Here is a 16,777-nt window from a genome sequence, read left to right as displayed (position 1 = left end):
ACATCCACATGCCAATATAGGTTCATTATCATAGCGCCACCAACTGATAACAGGACGTCTTCATTAATCAAAGGGGAAGTGTTATATAATGCCAGTGTTAAAATATTGTTCCTCGTGTCAATGGCACAACTATGCCACCAACTCTGCTGCACCCTTGGAGCATGGACCCGCCCATAGCTGCTAGCAGCGAGATTTATGATTGTGGTTTCTTATGAAATTAACCAACACCCAATGAATTAATTAATTTTTTTTCGTTAGCTGTATGAAAAAAAAAACACTTTGCTCGTACAGGGATAGTAGCATTCCATCTTACAAATGACTAGACGTCACTAAGAGCTCCCATAAAGCACCCTTTAAAAACTAAAATCAAATTACAACACCACAGCAGAGGGAGAGAATATCTACACAGCACAGCTTCTCTCATTGACTGTTCTGCTGCACCCAAGTAAGTTGGCTTCCATTTTTATCACAGTATTACATAGTATAGTATATTTTATCGAAGTGGGTTTTTATATTGTTAAAAAATTTTTTTTTAAAATTATTTTATGTGTGGTTATACATGGGGGAGCGTGCCCAGGTAAACAATTGCAGCATGCTTTACAGAAATTGAATTGATGTGCTAGAATACAATGGGCTCCAGAATTGCTGGCACCTGTGATAAATATGCACACAAATGCTGTAAACTAAACATATAATTATTGTCATAACATTTATTTTCCAACATGTATAAAGCAGTGTGCTTTATTAATGATTCAATGGAATCAACCAAGAATTTTCCAATAAAAATGTATTTCCCCAGAAAACAGGTTCCATTCCATTATTCATTATTGGCACCCCTGGTTTGTGCAAAAACTCCTGGTGAAGATTACTTCTAATAAGTGAAAAGGTTAGGGAACACATTTGGAGAGATTTTTTACCATTCCTCCATGCAGATCTTTTCAGAATCATTGATATCCATGGGATACCTCTTCAGTTCAGACTACAGGTATTTAATGGGATTGGCAGCAAAAAACCAATACACAACCAAAACTTCAATCCTTGGGTTACTTACAGTATGGCCTCCCTCACCATCTTTCTTACTGTCCATGGGGATAATATTTGAATATATTTTTGGTATATTTAATTTCTTTATTATGCAAAGATTAAACAAAACAAAAATAATATCCCAGAAGAGGAATCAAAACAAAAAAAAATGGCTAATCCAGAAAATCAAACCAAGCTACTGTATTTTAAGAAGCATTGATGCTGGAATTTAGAAGAAAATCAACTGACATGACTTTTCCCAGGATATAATGATGGAACTGAGACCAGTATTAAATAATTCAATAGCAGTTGGATAATACAACAAACATATTTTGGTGAGTACATGCCTTCCTGTCACTGGATTGAATCGTTTCAGTTCTTCAAAGGATTCCTCAGGCTGTTGCTATGCCAGAAATTTGACGTATTACACACGTAAAGGATTTTTTTTTCTCTCTAAAGGAAAGAGTCATTAATTATTGTCATTAATGATTGTCCCTTAATGCAGGTTCAACTTGATATTTTTCTGCCTAATGATGTTCCAAACATTTTATTTTGGTAGGCCTTGATTGGCGTCTCTGACAAATTTATTTGGATTTTTTATCCTCGTAATGGCTTCCTTAACTTTCATTGGCAAAACTCTGGTCCTCTTGTTGACTCCAAAGGCAGTGAAAAGCTTAGAATCAAGACTAGATACTGAAAGCTCTTATACCTGTGCTGAGGAAGCGATTGAACACACCTGACTTGACTAATTAGGAACACCTGTGAAGCCAGTTGTCCCAAATATTATGGTGCTCTGAAATCGGGAGACACTGCACTGTAATTTCTACACAGTGAAAGCAAAACGTATTAGAATACTCTTTTGTAACAGTTGGAAATCTGTCCTTTAACCACAAGTGAATTGTTTGATTCAAAATAATAAAAAATTATTGCTTTTATAAAACGGTTACAAAACATAATAATATAGATATTACGTAAGGGAGCGGGGTCAGAGGACCAAACACGACCGATTTGGGTTCTAAAAGTTACCCACAAGACATGAGATAACCACAAATATTTTCTGGGGGCATCCCGAGAGACAAGGGATACACCCCGAGAAAGGGAATAAATAACTCCCCAGCTATTAGCCAACCAATAAAACGACATATCGAAACGGTCGAGAGGTCTAATCTGACTTGAGCGAGGAAATAACAAATGGCAGGGAAACTCAACCTCACGTCCTACTGATTATGGTGGTCGTAAGACGAGACGAGTATGAGACCGGTATGCAAACATTGCCAGGGAGAAAACTGCGGTATAGCCTACCTAGGACCGGGAACGGCAAAGTGATAACAAAAGACACACGAGACATCCAGTCTCTAAATCCACTGACAAAGCAGGAATACTGACCCTAACACTAGCATACACGGAAAACATTAACAATCTAATTCAACTGAGGAAGCAGGATTGCTTTAAAAAAGAGACAGGAAAACATGAAACACATTAAACCCCTAGTTCCACTGGCGAAGCAGGAATCCTAATAACGGGGTAGGAAGTGTGCACAAGCAGTGACGGAGGTCTCAGTCACAGAACCCCAAGCTTATCAGCGAGTTTGCAAGGTTCTCCTCTGAGAGAGGCAACACTCCAATGATGATGTACACCACTTGACTTTTAGGAAAGTCAGAAACCACAGATATTCAATAGGCGTTCACCTAGGCTCAACTGACTGTGCAGGAGACTTACAAATACACCAACTGAATGCACCTACTGCTCCAAGGCTTATCAAACTCAGCACCCTGGGCGGACGGCGAGTCCTGCGAGGCTCTCCCATGAGAGGGGCAGTCTCCCAGGACCATGCATTTCATCTCTGTGAACTCCACACACTAAGAGCAAATATACATTAATACTGACACTCCGGGCTATCGGAGGTTGGGAGGTTGGGCTATATTCAGGGAATGTCCAGTGAGTATAGTCGAAAAACAAGAAATTCATACACGTGAAATCCAGCCAAAACCAAAGTAGAGTACCGAGGGAGAAGGCAGTCTCAAAATCAGTATACCATGCAAAAATCCAGTAACCAGGAAAGCTGTTAGCGGGGTAGTAGTGCAGATGGACAGTAGGCAGGCTCAGGGTCGATGACGGCGCAAGAGCCAAGACCAAAGTCCGCTCCACGGGGAAGAAGCACAAAGACAGCAGGCAAAGTTTGTGGTACAGGCAGGCAATGGTCAACAAAACAGAAGTCAATAACAATGGTCAATAAACAGGCTTGGATCTTAACGAGCAGACAATAGATTGACAAACCACTTAAACATGCACTGACGAACAGGAGGCAACAATTTTGCAAAGACATGACATGGAGCTGAGCTTATATGCAGGTGTAGACAGGTGCAGACAATTAGCTTGAGAGCAGCATGAGAATGGAAATCAGGTGTGGAGGATTGACAAGTTAACGAGATAATTAGTAATTGTTAGTAATAAACCTATCCTGCCCTAGCGTTAGTAAATTAGTAAATGACATGCACAAGAAACATAAGGTAACATAGGTTAGAATGTTAGTATTACCCAATCCTGATCCAGCGTTAGTCGATTAGTAAGAAGACAAGGGAAATTGAAACATTTAGGGAAGTGTGAGTGACAGAAAGGGAGAGAGAGAAAGCATGAATGTAAGGTTTGCAGAAAGGCACGAAAAAGTGTATGCTAAACAATGAACAGAACAACATAACACGAAACAACATAAATCGTGACATACGTTTGCAAACTGTGACATGAATAAATTATATAATGTGACATGGCAAGACTAAGAAATAAATCGGAACAAGAACTAAACATGAAATATAACAGGACATGAAAATGAAACGTAACAAGAAATACAACATAAAAACGCGGTGAGACTAGACAAACATAAACCGTGACATGACAATAATATAACTAAGACAATAACTAAACATGAAACATGACGTGACAAGCATGAAACGTGACAAGAACAAAAACAATTACTTTTGAAAGAGGCAAAAAGAAACACCTCGCTATACTAAAGTAAACGTAAGATGGCTGTCAAACTGGGAAACAGCACACTACAGGAAACAGAGACACAGCCACAACAAGAATAGTTTCCACATATGGATAGGGGGAATATTGACTTATTCCTTACAATTGATCAAAGCTGTAGGAGGTCTGAGCCAGCCTTAATTACCAGAGCCTCAGTACTCTTGGGTCCACTTTAACCCAGCCTAAAGCTCCTTCCTTCCTAAAGGTTGCGTTTAAACAAGGCGGACATAACCTATGTGGATGAACAGCCAATGAGAGCAAGCATACAGAAAAGGGATGCAATAAACTCAAAACTCAAACACTTGGCCGAGACAGAAGGAAGCTGCTAACAGGGTCTCAATTCCCAGAGGAATCCTGTCTTCCAAGTGCCGTGTGTCTAACATTTGTGCACAAAAAAAAAGTGAAAGTGAATGTGTGACAGACTGTCCTCACTACCCCAAGTTGCTGCGTGTTCAGCTCCCATAAACTCCACCACAACAGGTAAATGAGAATCAGTCACATACCTCACATACTGCACAAATGAGAAACAAAAACAAAACGTCCAATGGGAATTGGACAAATAACATGCGAGTCATCTTCACCAGACATGCAGCTGACCTTCATCGGTAATCAGACCACACGCGGCACACAATTGGAATCAGTTGTCAGCACGAGGGTATTGATTAACTGATAGCCAAAGTGAAACTAATCACCAAATTGGCAAAATTACGGCAAGTGGGCCCCCCTGGAAATTCATCAAAACAGAAGCCTTGAACCGGGACATATTATAGACACAATCCATCCACATTACAAGAATAGTTTACAAGGAAGAAGCGTAATTGTAAAACTTAATGGAGAACTGGATAGCTAGTTAGCTTGCAAGCTGCTGTGAGTGAGCAAAGAGTTTATGTCTTTTTGGTGATTTGTACCATTGTGCAAGGACTGAAAAACTGTCCAAAATTAAAGGGAAATAGTAGGTCTATTTGTTTTATTATTTGGATATTATTTGCTCTTCTTTCTCCGGTTCACTGCTTACAGACACAAATCTCTCTCGCAAATCAAGACCCGCATCGGATAGTCTCTGAATCATTTGAAAGCAGAGGCAGTGTGTAGCTCTGCATCCATGCTTATTTGCAAATTCTGGGCAACATTGCTGCAAGGGGATTGACATGCATCGTGAAGAATCTAATGGTTTTTTATCATCAGTGATGCTTGAACCAGAACTGTAAACAAGCATTTGAATGCAAAGCAGTGGTATATAGAAAATGTATCCCTATGAACCAATCAGATTGCAAGATTGCAGTATAGTAGTGTGGTCCATTTTCTGCTGTGTCCCACTGATACAGTTTGGACAGATACATTCTGACTGGTCTCCTCTCCCTCAGTCATGTCCTCAGTGTCACTCAGCTCTCAGCTGGACAAGGTTCAGCTGCAGCGCTACCTCGCCCTGCCCCAGGGTGGCCTGTGTCTGGTGACCTATGTCTGGATTGATCACACCGGAGAGCGTCTGTGCTGCAAGAATCGAACACTGGATCGTGAGCCCAGCAGCATTGAGGGTAATGGGTTCTCATGCACACGTGATCATGTGTATACACATATGCATGCACGTCGCCCCCGTTAATTGTATTTTTTAATTGTTATTTTAACATCCTTTTACCATCAATTGTATTTTTACTAATTGAAATCACTTTTTATTATCAGCCATTGTAATAATGATGAATAATTATGAGAATATTTACTTTGTCCTCTCTTTGGCAGATATCCCAGAGTGGAATTTCGGCTCCACCACATACCAACCAGAGGGCTACAAAGGTGACATGTACCTGATCCCTGTGCGGATGTTCCGGGACCCCTTCACCCATGACCCCAACAAGCTGGTCCTCTGTGAGGTGCTCAACTGCTATCGCGAACCTGCAGGTACAGTCCTCCCCATGTATGCAGTCGCTGTTTTTACATTTAGTCCTTTTTCCTCCTGATTCGGAATCTCCAGTTTGTTTGTGTTTCAGCTCAGTACTGCAGTGTCCCCCTCTCATCAGTAAAAGAAAGCGGACACAAACACACGCTCTGCCCAGAAACGCTCACTCACTCACTGTCCAACAGGTAGTGCTGAAGTATATGCCCCCTGCTCTGAGACAACAAAAGTGCCCGTTGGGTGTACTGATTATTTTTTTGAAGCCCAACTGCACCTTGTTATCAGAATCTCTAGCCTTCACCACTCCATTCCACCCTACAGCACATTTAGAATTTGCCACATACCCCTCTATCTGTACAATGTGCACATGCCCAGTGTTTATAGTTCCTAAGAACTCAGACACAAATATAGCATTAGGTCACCTCACTATGTTGAAAGTACTACTGGCCCGAAATAAGTCAGAACAGGGGCAGATCCGGCCCGGAGTCACTTGCTGCCTGATCTGGTGTTTATTGCTGTTGTAACCAGGAGGGAGGCCACCTCTCCTCTTGCATTGGGTTTTATACCTGACCTACCCTTTAGGCTTCCCCCCTTCCTTTGGACTATACCTCATCACACCTCATCACCCCACATCAGTACCCCACCTCCACCTGTATGCATTCCCTGGACTTGCACTTATAATGAAATCAAAGTATTTGGAATCCTTGGCCTCATTCCAATTACTTATTTTACCCTGCCTTGTCTCCTTGTTCCTCATCTGACCCTGAAATAGATTGAGGTACGCAATCGTTAAGGACATTCCAATCTGTTCAAAGTTCCTTGAATGACCTAGGAGCCAGGAGTTAAGAGGCTCCTGAAGATTTCATGAGCAAGGAGGTAATTTCTAGGAATGTGTGGCATATAAACGATGGACTTGTGGATCCACCTCTCCCCATCTGCAGCACATCTACCACGTCTGTAACTGAGGAACATTCCATTTGCTTCAGTCCCTGTCTTTGTGTCCTTTTCTCACTTCCTTTCCTTGCCCTCCCAATGGGTGGAGCAAGGAAAGGATGCAAGGAAGGAGGTAAAAAATAAGCAATTGGAAAGAGTTGTGTTCTTGCTGACATCCAGTGGCGATTGTGCCTTTCGTGAGACCCAGAACCCAGGGATCCAAGGGAACAGGAACAGTTGGGGAAGCAGTTAAATTATCCAGAAACCCTTACCTGACCTTATGCCTGTGTTGTGTTGTCCAGAGCAAAACACACGATTCACCTGCAATAAAGCGATGGAGGCAGCACAGCATTTTCAGCCTTGGTTTGGGATGGAACAAGAGTACGTCCTGCAAGGCATGGATGGACACCCCTACAGCTGGCCCCAGGGGGGGTTCCCAGGACCCCAGGGTGAGTAGTCCTGAAATCATCACAGTTAATTTAATGTTATTATTATATGAATTTGAATAATAATAATAATAATAATAATAATAATATTAATAATAATAATAATAATAATAATAATAATAATATAGTAATAATAATAGCGATACTAATTATTATTATTATCATTATTATTATATGAAGAAGCTTTATGTTGAGCAACTAAAAGGACCTAAATGGTGGAACATAAAATGACAGTGGCACAGTGACTAGACTAGCGAGACACAAGGATATGCAGTTAGTCCTGTTTTCAGGTGTGTTTTATTTGCCGAGAGGGAGAGAGAGCTTGCTCATTAACAAACAAATGAATGCAAATCCTTCCCTTTCACCTTCATGGGATCTGGTAAAAAGGTGTGTCTAAATCATATATCCTCTTTTCCTTCACTCATTCCCTCCTCTGATTTGGTTGATTAGGAGACGAGTGGAGGAAAGGAGAATGCATTTTTCGAGCATTGGGTGTTGCAGATTCTGAGTCTCAGCCACCTACTATGAAAGGAAGCTAAGTTTTAAGCCCTGGCCTGATCAGATAACGCAAACCAATTGTGCCAATATACTTAACCAGTAGAACCAGACTGCAGCGATTCCTGATACAGACAGGCAATCAGATAGGTATATGAAGAGTATGACTGCTGTAGACTCACTTTGTTTTTGTTTTTTACACTGCTACCATAAAATCAGGGTCAGTTTGGGCTAAATTCCTTTTTTGCTTCAGTGAGTTCACAAAATGAACTGAAATTAAACAGAATTAATGAATTAAGGAGCATTATAGTTGTTGGCTCTCCTAGGCCCATACTTCTGCGGAGTGGGCGCGGGCAGGTCGTTTGGCCGAGACATCGTGGACAGTCACTACAAGGCCTGCGTATACGCTGGAGTGAAGATCTTTGGTACCAACGCAGAATGCATGCCCTCTCAGGTATACAGAGCAGACAACTCAATCGATTCCAACCCTCTTTCCACCCCTGGTATCAAAGTGTTTCAACTGGTGATGTATCTGAGGTTTGCCACTATTGTTAAAAATTCAGGTTTTTATGAGAATGCAAGTGAATTAGTGCATGTAGCATTAACCACAAGTAGATCACTAATTGTTTTGTCTCCAGGGGTCTTCCCAAATTTTGGCACTCCTGGCAAAGATATTAATAAAGCTATAAAACTGTAAAATGGAGAACTGATCTGGTGAATGGTGGAGACTAATACGTCTTAAATCCTGCGATCGTATTTCATAATTGCCAATTTGCCATCACATGATTCACTTTGATCAAATTGTATTGTACAAGTACGCCTTAGTTACATATTGACACTCATTCAGTGCAGCTTAGTTACAGTCATCAGTCTCACAGTCAAGTGCCACTGGTATGTGGCATTATTGGTAGCAAATCTGTTACAATCTGGCAGATGACATACCTGCCATCTCAATATCTTGTATTGATATCAGTCTCTATACCTCCCACTCACTTTCTTTTGCTCCCTCCTTTATTTCTTGTCTTCTTCCTATCCTTGTCCCTGACAGTGGGAGTTCCAGGTGGGCACGTGTGAAGGTATAGAGATGCCGGACCACTTGTGGATGGCTCGCTTCCTGCTGCACCGCGTGTGTGAAGACTTTGGGGTGATCGCAAACCTGGACCCCAAACCCGTGCAGGGAGACTGGAGTGGGTCTGGTTGCCATACCAACTTCAGTACAGAGGCCATGAGACAAGAGGGAGGGATGAAGTGAGTGTACAACTCTCCTACGTGTGGAGAAATGTACACACACACAAACTATACTACACATAGACATACACGCACAGAACTGTATTACGCATGGAGAATAGGCATTGCACTACACACATTTATATACACATGGTGACACACTTAATTTTTTAGACTTATTGGTCCACTTTGTCCACTTTGAGGTTTGACGCGTTGTATGTTCGGAGATGCTCTTCTGCATACCATTGTTGAAGTGTGTGGTTATTTGCTTTACTGTTACCTTTCTCTCAGCTTTGAGCAGTCTGTCCATTATCCTCAGACCTCTCTCATTAACAAGTCATTTATTTCTCGCAGAACTACTGTTAACTGGTTTTTATTTTATTTGTTACACCATTTTTGCAAACTCTAGAGACTGTTCTGCATGAAATTCCCAGGAGATCAACAGTTTCTGAGATACTCAAACCACCCTGTCTGGCACCAACAATCATTCCACAGCCAAAGTCACTTTGATCACATGTATTCCCATTCTGATGGTTCATGTGAACATTAACTGAACTCCTCACCCATATCTATATGATTTTATGCACTGCACAGCTGCTAGACAATTGGTTGATTAGAGAATTGCATGACTATGTAGAGAAGTATATGTTCCTAATAAAGTGCTCAGTGATTGTATATACACTCAGTGAGCACATTATTGGGTATTCACTAGACTTATTCTTCAGAGGTATTGGTCTTCTGCTGCTGTAGCCTGTCGGGGAAGTGAAGTTTAAGGTGAAATATGGTCAATTTCCAAATCCAGCTGTTTTAACACCCACATTCTTTGATAGGCAGATTAACCTTCATCAAAATGTACAACTCAATTTTTAAATGTACTAAAACAACACAGATCCATGTCAAATCTATAGACGGGTTCAACTACCTTAAACAAAGAAGTAACAGACAAAGACAAATACCAGTCAAAAAGAAAACAATGAAAGAAAGTGCCAAACCCCAGCGTGTCTCCCAAAACAATCCAAAGAAACTGAAATGAAAGTTCCAAAGACCAGAAGGCAGATGCATCTTCCTGAAATCATTGATGGAAGAATGTGAAAATTGCCAGAGCAGCTGTAAGGCAGAATCCAAGAATCAGCAGCACCAATCCCCCAAACTCCTCTGTCTTGACTCCCTGTAAGTGTCGGTGTGAATTAGCCATCTAGGTCATGGAAGGTCCGCATTTTATGTGCTTAATGGGGGGCGAACCTTGCCCTCATTGCGGCACAGCTGGAAGCTGGAAACTGGGAGAAGCAGAACTGACTTAGCTGAACTGGCAATCTACTTATTAAAGTTCCATTATGATCCATTCGTTATTTTAGTCTCTTTCAAAGTAGACATGAACATGAACATTCTAAGAGGTACTCAAGCTCAGTTATTGTATACCTTCTGTAGGAGTGTCCTTCTGCTTCTAACATCACAGGTAATACTTGTAGACAAATAATTGCTCAATACTGTCAGTTGCAACTTGTACCTTCAAGAAACATGTGTTCCATGTAACAAAACCAAATTGCACCGTGTTGGTTTCCGCTCTAAGCTAACTTCTAAAAATGCAGATTTCAACTGTCAGGATTCAACAACCATTATCTGCGGATCAACTTTGACATTTTCAATCAATGACTTCAGTTAGATCCATTATGATCCATTCGTTATTTTAGTCTCTTTCAAAGTAGACATGAACATGAACATTCTAAGAGGTACTCAAGCTTAGTTATTGTATACCTTCTGTAGGAGTGTCCTTCTGCTTCTAACATCACAGGTGATACTTGTAGACAAATACTGTCAGTTGCAACTTGTTGCAACCTTCAAGAAACATGTGCACTGTGTTGGTTTCCGCTCTAACTTCTAAAAATGCAGATTTCAACCTTCAGGATTCAACAACCATTATCTGCGGATCAACTTTGACATTTTCAATCAATGACTTCAGTTAGATCCTCACTTAAAATCAAAAGGTCTTTGTTCCTTTCAGCATGTGGAATGTTGAGCGTGGGGTTGGGGGGGGGGGGGGGGTACACGATGATATGTGCTGTTCTTCAACCCAAGCCACGAAGTAATAACGTCAGCGTAGGGGGGCAGGATAGAGGGTAACCAGATAACATTCCACAAAAATGGTTTAACAGAGCAGGGTACTTAAACACATAGGCCTTTAGAGAGTTCACTAAATTAATAATAATCAAGTCTCTCAAAGGCTATATATGGACTAGTTATCCGACAAGCCTATCCACTTAGAGGTTTGATGCTTTGTGTGTTCAGAGATGCTCTTCTGCATACCACTGTTGTAATGTGTAGTTATTTGCGTTACTGTCACCTTCCTTTCAGTTTTGACCAGTCTGGCCATTCAGACCTCTCTTATTAACAAGCCGTTTCTGCCCACAGGACTCCTGCACACTGGATGTTTTTTGTTTTTAGCACCATTCTCAAATTCTAGAGACTGTTGTGTATGTAAATCCCAGGAGATCAACAGTTTCTGAGATATTCAAACCACCCAGTCTGACATGAACAATTCCATGGTCAAAGTTACTTTTACATTTCTTACACATTCTAAAATTTGACAAAAGCTGAACCTTTTGAAAAAATCTGCATGCTTTTATAGATTTAGTTGCTGCCACATGATTGACTGATTTACATTACATTTACATTAGCAAGCTGGTGTCTACCAAGGTCTACCAAGTGCTCAGTGATTGTATGGATAAATATACACACAGCAAATGAAATAACTCTTTACAGTGACAACGTATTTTTACTTCACATTTGTTGACTGAGGTGTGATAATAAATGAATTGCTTGATTGCCCTCTGCTCCTCCTCCTTCCATCAGACACATAGAAGACGCCATTGAGAAGCTGAAAAGGCGCCACGCCCACCACATCCGCTGCTATGACATGCACGGCGGCAAGGACAACAAGCGCAGGCTGACAGGCGTCCACGAGACCCCCAGCATCGACCAATTCTCCGCAGGCACCGCCGACCGGGCTGCCTGCATCCGTATCCCACGTCGCGTGGGCATGGATGGCCAGGGTTATTTTGAGGACCGCCGCCCAGCTGCCAACTGCGACCCCTACATGGTGACAGAGGCCATTGTCCGTACCTGTCTGCTGGGGGAGACTGACAGTGACTGAGGCTCTGCGGGGGTGGTGGGACTGTGGCCAGTGACAGTGTGACAGTGCCACAGATTCTTTAGACTCACAGATTATGTCATAGGAGGCACTATGAGGCTGTTTGTTTTGGTGTTGCATTGCTGGTGGCCATTAGCTTGGCATATATGTTATTCTGGCTACATCTGGTCTTTAGCTACCAACCTTCCAGATCGAAGTTATGTTCCTGAGACACAAGGCAACAGGCTGCCCTATTATGACATTTTTCACAGAAGCGGATGAAGTAGCAGGATTATTGTGATGAAATATGCTACAAAATAATGTTCTGATCAAAATAAATTCTTGCCCTCCAGGTTTTTGTTTTAATGTACCCAGGTTGAGCAAGCTAGCTCGACCATGACATCTTGTTTTGGACTTTTCACTCAAATAAAGCTTTCTCTTGCAATGCTACCAATGCCTGTGTAAATATTATGATAAATAACAACACAAGGGTCAGACACAGAAAAATGATTGGCTCAAAGCAACAAGTTATTGTTAATCTCTGGGTCATCGGCCGCTGTTTATAGAACGCTGTGTATTTTTTTCCCTCTGCATTTTTCTCCATAAAAACAAAAACTTGATCACTGTCATGTCACATCCCCCTCATCTCACTTCACTGGTGACCAGCTGCAGCGAGCATCCACTTTCAAACCATGGCGCTCGCTTACAGGGCAGTGAATGCAACACCTCCAGCACTCTTTCTATCAATTTTCTTATCTTACACCCCAATCAAATCGTTCTGTTCACAGTCTTTAAGCGACAGTCTTGCTGGTTGCTTCTCTTGGTCGTAAAACCTGTCTGTCTGTACATCGTAAAATGTTCAGTGTTACATCAGCTCTTACTGATTTCACATGGGACCAGTTGGACACAGTTGGTACTCTTTTAGAGTTGAATTAACACTGGGCATTTTACTGTGTTGTGGTTCCACTGGTAGAACAAACTTCCCAAAGAGGTCAAACAACATAACTATTGCCTGTAAAGGACTGAAGACCCACCTATCATATAGCACCTAGTAATTTTGCTGGCTACTTCCAGCATAATAATGCACCATGTCTCAAAACAAAATTAGTCTCAAACTGGTTTCATGAAAATGACAATGAGTTCAAAGTTTTTCAGTGGCCTTTCCAGTCACCGGGATCTCAGTCCAATTGAACACCTTTCATTACATTACATTACATGGCATTTAGCAGACGCTCTTATCCAGAGCAACGTACAACAAAGTGCAAATCAAACACAAGAACAAGTGCAAAGAGGACCTGAGAGGACAGTGCAGTTCCGAATCCTAGTGTAACCATGCAGATAATCAGAACCCTTGAAGAGTACAATCAACTTTAAAACTAGCATACCACAGTTGGCAGCTAGAATAAAACAATACAACAGCCAATAAAAAACAACAATACGTAACAATATCTATACAATCTTTTGGATGTGGTAGAACGGGAGATTCGCAGCATGATTGTGCAGCTTACAAATCTGCAGAAATTGCGGGATGCAATCATGTGAACATGGAACAGAATCTCAAAGGAATGTTTTCAAAATCTTGTAGAATCCATGGCACAAAGAATTGAGGTTTTTTGAGGGCAAGGGGAGGCCCTGCGCAGTATTAATGAAGTGCTCAGTGAGTGCATGTGTAAAGATATTGCGCCTCATGCAAAAGCCTTCCATACGAAAACCTGTTTTCTTAAATTGCTCGTACTTGGCGCATTGTATTGTGGTATGTCATGTATGCAAATGAAATGCTTTCGAGCGCATCTCACCTAGCTTTCAAACTTGGCGTTGCATCAAATAGGCGTTGGTGTTGCATCAAATAGGACTGCATTATACTTATCTCTCACCTCAAATGTTTTCAGAAATGTATTTTAGTGGATTGTTTTTGAGGACTAAGACAAATTTATCAGCGCCATATTTTTATGTTTTTCAAAAACAAATTAACTACAGTCTACCCGGGTGTCGACTACGTGGTTGTTAGGATTCGTGTTTTTAGGTATTGTATTCTGTTTTTAGTGTTTCCGTGTTTTTATTACCTCTGTGCACACCGTAGTCACTCATTCGTTTAACCTGTTTTACGTTCTGATTGTTTCCCACACCTGATTGCCATTCCCTCTCGTTACCTCTCTTATTTAAACCCCCCATGTCTCGTCGCTAGATTGTAATGTGTTTCTACCATACCTTCCAGCGGTTTCGGATTGGTACCTGTTACGACCGGTTTCGCCCCCAACTTCTGTGTTTTGTTTATTCCGCCGGTCTGATTCTGAACCGTAGCTTTTAGACCCACTTCTGCACCTCGAATTTTGTTTCTGGATTTTATTTCTTAGAGCGTTTGTTTTCGACCCTTCGACTTTATGATAAAGACTCTTATTATAAAGAATCCTCCGTCTTGGTCTCGCATTCGGGTCCCCCGTTCTGCGTGCCTTGTCGTGGTAGGCTATGTGCTATATTAAATTAAACATTCGGTTTTAACCCTTATCTTACAATGTCATCGGTTTCCTCCATGACCTTTATGTTCCCTGATCAAATATCAGGTGAGTGATTATAAAGAGGGCATGCATATCGAATAACTGGGAATCCAGAGAAGTGCCTATTTAACTTGTATTTCATGTTAAATCTGAGTTTTTGAACTTGAGCGAAGTCCCCGTTCTCCGTTGTTTACTTTCTCTGTTGGGTAAACAGAATTGACGACCAGGATGTGAATTCCTAATTAATGCGAGAACAAGATACCTGGCTAGCTGAGTGATTTAAAAAAAAATGGCATCTTTCGGACAGACGATTTTCACTTTGAGGAAGGTGAAGAAACATTTGAAGCTTATGATGGCAGGCTGGAACAGTTTTTTTCAGGCAAATGGTCTGATGGAAGACGTCAAAGAGAAGTCGGTTTTTCTGACTTTTGTGGACGGAAAACCCGCGGAGTTCTCATGGACTTGTGTGCACTTGATAAGCCAAGCGGGAAGACGTGTATGGACGCGCTAAGGCGGTTTTATGTTCTCCGGATTCCTCCCACAGTCCAAAGACATGCAGGTTAGGCTGATTGGAGAGTCTAAATTGCCTATAGGTTTGAGTGTGTGAGTGAATGGTGTGTGTGCCCTGCGATGGACTGGCGACCTGTCCAGGGTGTATTCCTGCCTTTCGCCCAATGTATGCTGGGATTGGCTCCAGCCCCCCTGCGACCCTGTTCAGGATAAGCAGGTTAAGATAATGGATGGATGGATGGATTTTACTGTGTAGTGGTTCCACTGGTAGAACAATCTAATTTAGCTTATTATATGTTAGGGTGTTTGGTTGTCATGTTAGGTTTCATGTGCATCTTATTTGGGCTTGTTCTGTTCAGTCTGTATGTTATTAGAATTTGTACTTTGATTCCTGCTTAGCATAGTTAACTTGCCCTCATGCATTAGTGATGTTGCATTGCTAGTCTTTACTTGCTAGTCTGGGAATGTTATTGGACAGGTCTGGCACTATTGCTCATTTTAAAACATGTGAATGGACTTCTGTTTCTCCTCATTGTAAGTCACTCTAGATAGGAGCATGTGCTAACATACTATATGTGACTAGGGACACTGAATGACATGTCTGGAAATTAATTTTCAGTTTAACCGTATAGTCCTATACAATGCTATGCTATGCAATCAGCTTGCTTTGTGTTTGCCACAGAGATGGGGACTCGAGTCAGCGACTCGGACTTGAAAGGAAAGGTAAGTCAGTTTACCAGCACCGGAGCTGATCCCACTGCTGTTCACATATCTTGCATTTCAGACTCCATAGCATAACAGAAGCGCATATTCTTTTTTTGTTGACTGCCAAGTTAACAAGCGATGTTGGCTTGAAAAGCCCCATACAGCAAGCAGCTGCGTTTTCAGTAAAACTACCATGTAATGATCAAGCTTTGCACTATTTTAAAAACCTTTCAGTATGATCTTTAAGATTGATATGCAAGCAAGACAGCGAGTGATTTTGGATGTCTTGTTGGGTGACGTTAGGTACTAGTTGCGTGGACATTGTTTGGTGTTCCAGTGTCATACAAATATGAACTCTATTTTTAGTCCAAGATTAACTGGCCGCTATTTTTTATTTATTTATTGATCATCTTATATTACAGCCCATGGTAATGCTTACAATGAGTCACATTAGTCACACAGAGCTCTTCAATAGAATGGTTATTTATTTGGTATTATTTATTGATATATCAATTACCTACCACACCAGACCTGAGGTTTTGGCAAGCCTTTCTCCAGCCATCCAGAGGAAGGCTTTGCCAAAACGTTCACAAACGTGGTAGTTTGTTGATATATGAATAAATCTTTTAGTGTGCCCCTGATAATACTGCTTCTTCAGGTGTCACCCACTTGATGTCGTATACAAAATATGTCTTCTACACTTCTGGTTTCTATATCTTCAATTAGGCTAGGAATCGTAATGAATTTCTATAGCCATACTGTTTAGGCTGCACCATTCTGGAGACTTGAGACTTGACTTGCACTTGCATTTGAGTTGTGAACATCTCTGGTTTGCCATATAACAAGTCTCCCTGCATTTTTCCTGCCATACACTCCCATCAGACAAACACAATAAAATGTG

The 16,777-nt window shown here is 41.4% G+C and overlaps 1 protein-coding gene across 1 annotated transcript; it reads left to right on the top strand.

Moving 5' to 3' along the window:
- The first annotated feature begins 318 nt into the window (after window positions 1-318).
- LOC133141797 (glutamine synthetase-like) lies at window positions 319-12,616 on the top strand. The gene is made up of 7 exons (XM_061262545.1): window positions 319-445; window positions 5,412-5,582; window positions 5,785-5,943; window positions 7,174-7,320; window positions 8,139-8,266; window positions 8,861-9,060; window positions 11,890-12,616. The coding sequence occupies exons 2-7, from the start codon at window positions 5,414-5,416 to the stop codon at window positions 12,188-12,190; spliced, it is 1,104 nt and encodes a 367-aa protein (XP_061118529.1). The 5' UTR covers window positions 319-445; window positions 5,412-5,413; the 3' UTR covers window positions 12,191-12,616.
- The last annotated feature ends 4,161 nt before the right edge of the window (window positions 12,617-16,777 follow it).

This window comes from Conger conger, chromosome 12, assembly GCF_963514075.1.
Source record: "Conger conger chromosome 12, fConCon1.1, whole genome shotgun sequence".
Classification (NCBI taxonomy): domain Eukaryota; kingdom Metazoa; phylum Chordata; class Actinopteri; order Anguilliformes; family Congridae; genus Conger; species Conger conger.
Note: the sequence above shows the minus strand (reverse complement) of the source record. Positions and strands in the feature narration are given on the sequence as shown.